Here is an 11,425-nt window from a genome sequence, read left to right on the forward strand (position 1 = left end):
GGATTCTGAGCCTTAAAAAGAACACTGGGCTAAATAAGAAAGTGATGACCAACCAATGTTATGGCAAAACTGCGGGATGTTCTAATTACAGCACGTTTGTCACATCAGAGAGCTCCATCAGCACAGACACACTGAAATCACCACGTAGAGTCCAAAAACCTCCTGCCCATCTCTGCTTCGACACGAAGGGTAGCACCTGGCCACACAAACAACAGCAGCACTTTGCACTCACTGGAAGCAATCCATACTAGATTAAAACCAAGCTCTTCTTTCAGGAATTCACAGTCTGATGCTAAAGAAAATTATGCATTTATTTTCTTTTAAAAACGAACTGAAGTACAACATTAGGAAATATCTGCCCGTCACATTGAGATACAGAGCTTGAGACCGACTTCAAGTGTTCCTTCACAGGGTTATGTTCACATGCACCTTAAGTGTTTCCTACATTTCCACCTCACAGTATTTACAATAAGAAGGCTAACCTGTGAATTCCTCACACGCACCGACATTTAGTGTGGACAGCTGCAAAGTATAAGAAACCCTGAATAGTAAATTCATTGCACCAAGACAAATGTAGGCTGGTCAAATAATAAGGCACAGTACTATGGATAGGGAACACGGGTTGTTCCTGCAGGGCTGAGGTCTGTGCTCCCTCTGAACACAGCGATGCTCATCCATGCAAGACTGCTCTGATGACCCCAAGGTCTAAAACGTGACAGTGGGAGCTGAGAACAAAGTGGTGGTGGAGCTTCTGAACACTCAAGAGCTCTTTTATGCAAAGTGGGAAGTGTAGACATTTCCCCAAACCCTTATCAAGTTAAAAAAAAAATAAAAGAATAATCATCAAGTGGTATCTGTGATATACATCAGATATAAAAACCATCATGTCCAGTTTCAGACATGCTGGGTACCCACAGCTCCTAGTGCTCGATGCATGGAAAAGCTGCAAGCTCTTTTGATTAAGGAAAAGTCTTTCACTGTGGCTTGCTTTCCATCCCAGCTGGGTACCACACAGAAGCACTGCAGATCTTCCCATGTTATTTTGGCTCTTTGCTTCCATACCAGCATTAAACTTTGGCAGGCAGGGGATTTGTGTCAATCATTTCAGCCCAGATCTGAGTGCACAATCAGCCTTTCGCTTATGTGGATAGGATTAGTAAGACATTGCTGAGATCATCATGTGTACATTTCACAGCCAAAACAGCTATCAGTGTTTTAAAAAAACAAAATAGAGCTGCAGTCTGCAGTGAACATCCCTTTAGAAAGGACCCGAGGTTTATTTCAGAGGTAGATTCAAAGATGACCATTGCAAAGAACCTCTACTGCGAAATTCCAACAGCTTCCAACAGCACGGAAGCCCTCACAGCTATTGTAAACAATGATAGACTGCATAATGCACCTCAAACCTTACAGAGGGGTTTGTTCTGAGCTCTGAGCTTACCAGGCAAGCACAACTCCTGTTCAGACAGGACAGACTGGGCAGCAAACCCTAGCAAAGAGCACATTGGAGGCAGAGTGTGCACTGCCTGCCTTTGATGAGCCCAAACCAGCCTGCTTTGGGGGCTGCAGCACCGCATCCCACAGTGACCACATCACTGCCCCACTGAGTTCAAACAGAAACAAGTTTCTCCTTGCAACTGAGACAGCTGCGTGGTATTTGGACCCCAGCGTAAAAGCAATGCATATCTGGCAGATGCTCGTGCCTTGTCATTTGTTTTGTATTACAAATATTGCTAAAACAAACAGCTAAAAATGCAGGCAGCAAACAGCGTGTTACTTCTGACACAAAGAGTAATGATAACGAGCAGTCAAACAGAAGGAACACCGTAAGGAACACTGAAAAACAAGTCTGGATGACTTCACTACAATTCCTAGAAATGTGATGCCTGTTTTGTCAGAATCCCAAGCAATTGACATCTGTGGCATGCTAACTTCCTTAGAGAACATGACTGAGAGTGCAGGGGAACCTCACGAGTGCTGACAAAACAAAGAGGTCCCTCAAAAACAAACACTGTCTTGTTCATCTATTTAGATGAGTTCAGCCCTGTATCACTTCAGCATCCTAACCAGTATCACAAGTAACAAAAGTGATGCACTCCTGACAACCTCAGATTTCACTATAGTGCTTGGCTGCCCAAAAAGCAAATGTGAATTTGAGCTTCCACATCATCTCACTCAAGACTGACACTGCAAACACATCCGTGGTTGATAAACGACACTGTTAACAACACAGCCTGTGTTCCAGCCCTGTGAGCACGGCTGGGTGTGATTCCCATAGGAACCCACCACGAGTTCAACAAGGGAAGTGTTTGTAGGGATGAGAACTCAGCTCTCCCAGACACAGGATTCATTATCTCCCTTGAAGGGCTCTCCCACTTTGGGCACACCATGCCACACTCTTCCTAGAAAGCAAATACTGCGTAAGAAAATGGGGCTTAGTAAATAAACACAGAGCTGTGCTCTCTGGGTTATGTAGAACCTTTTTTCAATACGGTAGAAATCTTCCAAAGTTGCTTCTTTTTCCTTCTCATCTGCTGTGGCCACATCGATCACAGCTTCAAATTAGCAAGATAGTTAACTAAGCATGTGATTTTAAAACACAGGAATAGTGAGGCTGATTCTTAAACATGCACAGCTCACAGAGAGCACCTTGCTTGGTCAGGTCAAGGCAAACACATTTTTGAAGGAAAAAGCCAATGTTTTTGCCAGCTAATGACTCCATTTGTAGTTTCACAGCTGTGACATGAGAAGTTACCTCGTCATAACCAGAAGTCCCAGGAGAATAATCATTCCACATTGGGTATTGCAGAGATGAAAAGTGTTCTACTGCCAAGCCACTGGTCGCTGCTCCTGAAAAAAGGGTATTCCATCTTCTCCTTGCACAGCTCCTAACACAAACTCTCTGTCTTCCTGGCTCCAAACACTACCACCACTATACAGTCTTTCTATAGAAAGTGCTCCTTTTCTACACATCTTTCTTACCAAGCTACTGCTCCTCAAAAGGTTCCCCTTCTTCCTCACCCAGCTGGTTTAAAAGAAATATATATATATATATATAGTTAAAAATGCAAATAGGAAAGTCAGAGGAGGAAATAAGATGTTCCTGGCTTTGAGAAACGTGTCACATCTATTAGAGATGCTGCTAAAATTGGTGGTGTTATTCCACCACATCCCCCCAAAATCTGTTTCCCTGGTTGTACGTTCTAACAAAACAGTGCTCAGCTCTGCCAAACAAAAATACCACTCACGCCTTATTATGAAGTGAACCACAAACAACACATGCACTGGTGTTGCTCGTGGCCACGTGGATAAAAGCTAGACTTCACTGTTTTAATAGCATCACTGAGCTGAGTGCATTTACCCTCATAAAACACAAGTCAGCAAAGCTCCTGTGTGAGAATCTCTGCTTAAAGAACAGTTGTGGGAAGCCTGGGGCTTTGGCTCTGACTCTTTGGCCTTTCCATCCAGCTTTTGAGCAGTGCTGTAATTAGAGCAGGGCGAAGCTGAAAGCACAGCCCCATCTTCTCAGAAGGCAACTCTGCTATTGAACATGTGGTCACCTTATCTTACAAATCACCCTGAGCCTTTTTTTTTGTTTGTTTGTAGAACAAGTCTCCTTGTTTCAATACTAAAAACTTGCTGCAGAGAAACTCATTAAATTTAAAACCCTCTCTTCATAAAGGCTCTAAATTGTGTTTAAAATTGCATTCAGGAACCTGGCAGGAGATCAGATGTTTTTGTAAATGGACCCATGCCATGTGGCTCCAAGAGCTGAGAACCAGAACAAGTTGTGCTGCTGTCGTTACAGGTCACACCATCACCCCATGTTCTTGCAAGATAAAGAAATCAGAAGCTTACACATCTCAGGCATGCAGAAACACCTCGCACAGACCCGAAGGAATGCAATTAGAATTAAAATAATTCATCTCATAACACAGCTTGATTTGGATCTATGAATTTTTGCATCTTATCAGTCCTTCCTGAGACTACATTGAGATTTTGGAGAGCTGTTCTATTTATCAGGCCTGTTCCACACATGTTTTATTATATCCTACACGTCTTGAGAACTTTTACTTGCCTGATCAGGGTGGCATGCTTTAGATTTCCATGGAATTTAATGGAATTCACTCCACACACAACAACAAAACCAAACCAACCAAGAGCTCACATCAGTGAGCAAACACACACACACACACACACACACACACACACACACACACACACACACCTGGGAGAACTTATAAATCTGAGCTCCAAGAAACGTGTAATGCAATCATCAGCCCCAAACAAAGCAGCCCACGCCTGCAATGGATTCCTTCTGCTCCTTGAGCTTCCCTGTCAGCCTTCCACAGACTGTTAAGGGAAATAGCACATGTGCAGGAATTACATCTATCTACACCTCCTGTGTTCCATGGTGTCCCTGGAAAAAAAGAATTAAAATCAGACTACAAAATGTCAACACCACATTTGTTGGTGTTTCTACCCAAAGGTATTTCTTAAAATTCTTAGAAGAGGGAAAAGCAGCACAGAGGAATCCAATCCTTCAGACATAAGTTAGTGAGTTCTCAATGCATTACACCAATAATGCATTTGTGCTTGTGACAACAGATGTAAAAACTCTCCCTAGAATACAATTTAAAAAAAAAGTTAATTTGGGGATTAACTGAAAATACACATCATAAGTCAATTTCCCTGGCTGTCTTAAGCAAAATTATCTCCTAACCTGTCTTGATAAGAAATAGTTTGGTTTGCAAAACAGCATTATTAAATAGCATAGCAGCCAAACTGCCACGTTACCCATCAGATGAGCTGACCTACCCAGGATGCCACACGCACCACGCTGCAAGAGAAACAGTTTGATAAAAGTTAGGCTTTTAAGTGTTTAAATCCATTAAAAGCCTCTGCCTTTAACTTCCTTTGACGTTATTAACAAATAATTAAAATAAAAAGTATGTATTCTGGCAATATGTCATTTGCTACTAGCTGACCAGCTTTGGCAGCACAGTACATAAAGGTATACTGCCATTGGCGTCGGATGTTAAGTTAGCCCTCAGCTTGTTTGCTACCCCAACCACAGGAGGCAACTTGGAACCAATTCCTGTGAAGGAACTCGTGTAGCTAGAAATCCTTTTACTGGAGGCTTTATCAGTGCTGGGTGGTTTGGGGGTTCGTTTACAAATCCAGGGGTGCCTTAAAGCTTGACTTGGAGTCATGCGCACAGCAGGATCCCAGCTGAGACATTCCTTTAGGAACTCTATGAACAAGGGATCGTCGCAGCCTTTCAGTGCTGTCACCCAGTCCTTGTTCCCTGGAGCCCCTCGCACTTTTCCCCTGCGCGATCGGCTCCCGTTGAGGGTCACTCTTCCATCTGCATGTGTCGTCACAGTGCAGTAGCGAGGATGACCCTTGGAGTTGATAAAGTTCTTGGCTCGCTTGGATTGATCCAAAAGCTTCTGAGGGGGCATTCCAAGAAGCTCCATCATACAAGCCAACTGGTCTCCCTCGTCCTCTCCAGGAAAAAGAGGGTATCCAGTCAACAGCTCCACCAGAATACAGCCAAAACTCCACATGTCTATGGGCATCCCGTAGCGACTGCCTAGAATTACCTCCGGTGCTCGATAAAATCGAGACTGAATGTACGTGTAGACTCTTTGGTGCTCAAAACAGCTGGACCCAAAATCTATAACCTTGATTCCACTCCTCCCTTGCTGTTTGAGGAGGATATTTTCCGGCTTCAAGTCACAGTGTATGATTTTGTTTCTATAGAGAGCATCCAAGCACTGCAGTATAGAGTGAGCAAACTTGCGCACCAGCTGGATGCTGAAGCCCTGGAACTTGTTTCTTTTTATCAGCTCGTACAAGTTCATACTCAAGAGTTCAAAGGTCATACAGATGTGGTTCCGAAAGGTGAAGCTTTCCAGCATGTGAATAACGTTCATACTGCCAGTTTTATCCTGCTTCTTCAGGTGCTCCAGGATCCGGATTTCTTCTGCTGCTTGCCGATGGAATCTCTTTTCATTACGAACCATCTTTAAGGCTAAATGCTGGTGGAGTTTGTGATCATAGACTTTAGCAACTTGTCCAAAACTGCCCTTGCCGATGATTTTGAGCACTTCATAGCGGTAAGCGAGATGGTCGTGGGGCACATGAATGTAGCTGCCCTGGTCATCATCATAACCTCCGTTGTTGGGTCCACCAATCACTCCTTGCCTCTTCTTTGCAGCTGGACCCACAAAGTAAATCTCAGAGAAGTTAAATATCTCTTGCTGCTCGTAGGCAGATAATTGATGCTTGTACTGTTTGACAGCTTGCTCTGGAGCCTGGGAAACGGCCTTGTGGGCTTTTGAGGAACTGCTGCCACCTTTAGAAGTGCTTAAGCTCTCTATGCTTTTATCTTTTGTGAGGGAAGGAAGAGATCTTTCTGAACAAGTAATTCCTGCAGACTGAAGGGTACTGCTCCTCCTGTTCCCAGAGTCCTCAAACAATTGTTCCACTTTGACCTGGCTCCCACTCAGAGGGTGATCCTTCATTGCAAGTTTGTTGCTACAAACCTACAGACAGAAACACAATAAAAAGATCAAACAGAGCTTACTTTTAAGAATGAAATCAGTATCACAAATAAAAACAGTAACACCAGCACGTTTTGCATTTCCACTGGGAACAAATATAGAATGCTGCACTTACTACCTAAGCTAACTCAAGTTAAAGTGTAGTTACAGAAGGGAAACAAACGAGAATGCAACTTAGTGAAACAAGCACATGCACAAATGCGTTTTTAAGCCCATGCAGGGTAAAACCCTAGAGAGTCCAACATTCAAACAAGGACACAATACCTATCTCCAGCAGCATGCACACAGTCAGCAAACAGCCAGGGGAACGGCTATGTTTAGCTTTAAACACGGGTGCAGCAAACACAACCAATGACAGATGCAATCTGCACCTGTCTGAAACAAGCAGCACGACATGGATGTGCAGGGAAGTGCTGGCAGCACTGCAAGGACAAGCGTGCCACAAAGACAAAGAGGCAACAGCAAATGATGTCAGGCTGGTGTAGCGAAGCTGAACAGAAAGCAAAAGGATGAGAGCAGGACAAGATGGATCTTCTGTATATAAAGTTTCTCATACGTATAAACATTTGGTTTTGTGTTTATTCTTTTTTAAAGGGGAAAAACACATCATAACCACAGTCCCTCTGGAATCACAATAGCTGAATAACTACGAGAAAACAGACTTGGAAGTCCTTCACAATCAAGAGTATCTTTTATTCTCTGGCAGCAGCCTGTAACCACTGCCACTTACTGCCATATGTTAAAATACTTGCATCAGAAATAGCAAATAAGAACGAGAAGAAGCTTCAAGTTTGATATTTTCAAACAAGTAAGTGCTGAGCTCCCTGGAATTCAGACCACGATTTGCACAGCAGTTATTCCCCCCTTCTCCCCACTGATGCTCCATGCTGACAGACAGCAAAGAGGTGTTGTTTTATCCCACACAACATGGAAGAAGCCGAGACTGGAGTAGCAACATCTGTTTTCCATTCCGTCCTTTAATCTAAAAATAAAGATTTGAGACACATGCCAAACCCAATCCCCAAAAACTGAAATAGCTGCACAGGAATCACACAAAAATATAAATAAACCTGCAGAGCCATAGCAATAAAACCAAATTCCTTTTTAGTTACACAAAATCTAACATCCCAGCACAGCCCATAAATAAAAGAAGTGAACGTTCTCACCAAAAGCAAGCTACATCTCTTCAAAGCCTGCGTGTTTTGCTCAGAAGCCCAAAAGATGGGCATTTCCTGCAGCAGTTGCTTTCAGAGGAAGGCTGGTGAGGCCACTGCATGCATCCTACTGAGTTCCAGTGCCCAGAGCCCTATCAGCCCCAACCCTCGGTGCTCTGTGAGAGGCACGCCTTGCCAGAAGGTCTGGAGTGAGAAAAGCAAAGCCCAGCCCTGGTAGTTTAGAATGAACGCCTTTTTCTTGGAGCCTGGCTGAACCTCTGAGATAAGGAAGGCGTATTTCCAGAGCCAGCAAAAACACCATTCAGTGCAGCACACAAAACCAGCATGCTTACAAACAAACAAGATAAAGCACCAAAGCTCAACAAACCCCGTTCCATCTAAAAGCGCTGTTTGCAGCAAATACTGCTTCTAACTTCCTCAATAAACAAAGAATTCACGACCGTATTTCTGCCACAATCATTTCTTACAGAAGAAATGATTGTTCTGGAGCCCAAACCAGGCTCAGCATCCCCAAGTATCACAGAATCATAGAATGGCTTGAGTTGAAAAGGGCCATGACGATCATTTTGTTTCAACCCCCTGCTATGTGCACCACCAGACCACATCCAGCCTGGCAGCAGCAAGGGCTGAGTTCTCATTCTCAGGTGACTGCCACAACCCTTTGCCACAGGACAGCAGGATACACACACAGCTCCATCTGACTTGAAGTCAGATGACTTCTGGGCAACACCAGCTTTCCTTCAGCAGCTTGCTCTTACGAATCCCAGTATTCCTTTGTCCTTGATAAAATATGCTGCTGTTAGAAGCCAGGAAATTGCAGTGACAACACAACTGGCACTGCATTAAAGACTCTCACATCCTTCTCACTTCAGATGAAGTTTTATAAGTAAACACTCAAGCCAGTTCCTACACAATTCTCTTCTCCAAAGTGCATCGGTTATTTCCACAAACGGAATCAAACCCATCTATTCTCAAAGCAGAAATGTTTATGTTCTCTGATATAGCTGGAGATGAAAAGGACCAACAGCTGCACGTAGCAGGCATCCTCAGCTCTCACGTAACTTTACATCACAATGCAAAAATCTTGGAAAGCAAGAAACCAAGCATCACTGAAATCCATACGCTTCTCCTTTAAAGCTGAGCATCACAGTCCTCAGCCCTGCACACTTCAGCATGCAAGATATCATTGAGATTGTATTTATTTTTTTTTATATTTAGGAGTGAAACTAGGCCATTTTACAGCCCTTAATTTTGCCTTAAAAAGCTCTCAGCTGTGATGGACAACATACAAACGAAGGATGAGTTGCACCATGCAAACAAAACATTCATACAATTACATTTGCACTTCACTGGATGGTTCCAGCCTATTGATTTCTGATTAGTTATGAGCAGTTGTAGTGACACTAAGACTGAAACACTGCATTTAGGTGTTCTCATCTGCCCCCCTCCCTCCAAAATTTACTGCTCACCAAATCTCTGTATTGCCTCTGCTTTCTCAATGCAGCCAAGAAGGGAAACCTGTGCTACTGTATTTGCTCAGTGAATGGCAAAGACCAAATTAATTACTGATATCTGTTTGAATAACTTGACACCAGGTGATGATTTTCAAACACACCTTGTTCAGTGAAAAGTTTATTTTCCATTTTTTAGATAGTGGGTTTTTTTTTTTGTTGTTGTTGCTTAAGCACAAGCTCCTTTAGTTTTGCCACAATTGAACGAGAGACAAAACAAATCTAAGAACCACACAAAGGTCAGATCACTGTGCAGATGAACACAACTACCACTGTTCAGTTGAGACAATGTGAGGAAAGACTGAATAACTCCACATCTGCTTAGGAAACACAGTGCTTATAAAGAAAACACCTTTACACCTTCAGCCCATGCGGAGCTATTTTGCTAGCACACAAAGCAGCAGATAATGCCTGAGTTTTCAGAGAAGAAAGACTTCTGGAAGAAGTTTGAAGGCACAAACCTACACTGAAGCCCTGGGATTGTCTTGAAGAAAACTAAAATGGAAACGTGCAACAGCTAAAGCAAAAGGTGTGTGGACTTATGTACTGATCAGCACATTAGGTGACACAGCAGAACGCCTGAACCATTTGTAGAATAAATTGTTGGATTAAAATACAAGCTGAGGGCAATAACACAGGACTTCTGACACCGTCTGGTGATTTTACATTGTACAAAACAACAAATTGCTCTTGTGCTTAGTAAAAGCAACATCCCACCTTTTGCCTTTACTTTCTATAATGAGACACACAGCCACGCAACACCACCTGAAAACTTCAAAGTACTCACGTTAGATCTCCCGAGGGAAGGCAGTCCTGAGGGGCTGTGTTCTTCATTTGCAGACTCTTGGTACCTAAGCTGATCTATCCTCATATAGGAGTCATATAATCCGTCTCCAAACCTGGCTGGAAATGTTCCATACAGTTATTGACAATTCACATTGCTACGTATGGAGGCAAACGATCGGGTGTAATTCATGAATCATAGAATTGGGTTGAAGAGGACCATAGTGCTCATCCAGTTCCAATCCCCTGCTATATGCAGGGTTGCCAACCAGCAGACCAGGCTGCTCAGAACCACAGCCAGCCTGGCCTTGCATGCCTCCAGGGATGGGGCAACCACAGCCTCCTTGGGAGGTTCTCATATAATTAGTAAACAATCTTTAACTACGCCATTCAGAGTGTTATAACACCAGAGTATAACGCTGCTTAGGAAGCTTAGTTTGATACTTTTGCTTTAATTTAGAGATTCTCCTTTTTTTAATCGATGCTTGCAATGCAAATATACCCTCCAGGAACAGGAGGCAGCGCGTTCCCCTCCCTGCGTTAAGCAGATAATCCCAAAGTGGCCTCATCGCGAGCAGCAATGCAAACGGAGCACACGCCTTGATCGGACTAGCTGGGAAGTAGGTTACTCCGTACAAACGATACGGGGGAATTAAAGCCGGCAGATTTGCCGCGAGGAAAATAAAAAATAAAAAAATTTTAAAAATAAATGTAAAAGAGGTCGCGTTGTTTGCTCAGCAGCCGAGAAATACTCGGAGAGAAAAGGAGCGCTCAGCGCGCACCGCAAGCACGGGACGCCCATACCCGCAGCTCCCCGGCTCCGCCCGCCCGCAGCCCGCATTGTTCCGCCGACCCCCGCGGGTCCCGCCCGGTGCCGAGGGGCCGCTCCCTCCGCTTCTCTCCCGTCTCACCTGCACCGAGCGGAGCCTCCGGCTTCCTGCCCAGCAGCATGGTGGCGGGGGGAGGCGGCCCCCATCCCCCGTCTCGCCGCCGCCGCCACCCCGCACCTCCGGCCTCGCCGCCGCCGTCCAGCGCTGCCGCGGCGGGCAGCCAGGCTGCGGCCGCCCGCAACTGCCGGGCCGCGGCGGGGCCGCCCGTTGCCAGGGGAACGCGCCCCCGCCCGCCGCCTGAACGCGCATGCGCACTGCGAGCGGGGCGGGGCACGGAGCGCCGCGCTTTCCCAAGGACCCGGGTTCGAGGCCGGCCTGGGGAGCATCGAGCGGCCGTTTTCTCTCGGCGCACAGCCGGCTCCTCTGCCATCTTAAAGTGCTCCGCTCCGCTCTCTGAGAGCCGCATCATAGTCCGGGGCCACCCTGACCTCGCTTTCTTTTTCTGCAAACTCAGCGGTTGTTGCATTAAAACAACACGCTTTCGACCCGAGTGGCAA

At 45.0% G+C, this 11,425-nt stretch overlaps 1 protein-coding gene across 3 annotated transcripts; it reads right to left on the bottom strand.

Annotated features, from left to right (window-relative positions):
* Positions 1-290: 290 nt before the first annotated feature.
* Positions 291-11,045, bottom strand: DYRK3 (dual specificity tyrosine phosphorylation regulated kinase 3). 3 transcript variants are annotated; one of them, XM_042884323.1, is made up of 3 exons: positions 10,950-11,045; positions 10,043-10,154; positions 291-6,551 (listed from the first exon to the last, which is right to left on the bottom strand). In XM_042884323.1, the coding sequence occupies exons 1-3, from the start codon at positions 11,012-11,014 to the stop codon at positions 4,980-4,982; spliced, it is 1,749 nt and encodes a 582-aa protein (XP_042740257.1). In that variant the 5' UTR covers positions 11,015-11,045; the 3' UTR covers positions 291-4,979. The 3 variants fall into 3 exon arrangements, with proteins under 3 accessions (XP_042740257.1, XP_042740258.1, XP_042740259.1); XM_042884324.1 differs by having other exon boundaries at positions 10,043-10,158; XM_042884325.1 differs by lacking the exons at positions 10,043-10,154; positions 10,950-11,045 and adding an exon at positions 7,736-7,912.
* Positions 11,046-11,425: the final 380 nt, after the last annotated feature.

This window comes from Lagopus leucura, unplaced genomic scaffold (genome assembly GCF_019238085.1).
Source record: "Lagopus leucura isolate 7727_CA_CO unplaced genomic scaffold, USGS_WTPT01 Super-Scaffold_100043, whole genome shotgun sequence".
Lineage (NCBI taxonomy): Eukaryota > Metazoa > Chordata > Aves > Galliformes > Phasianidae > Lagopus > Lagopus leucura.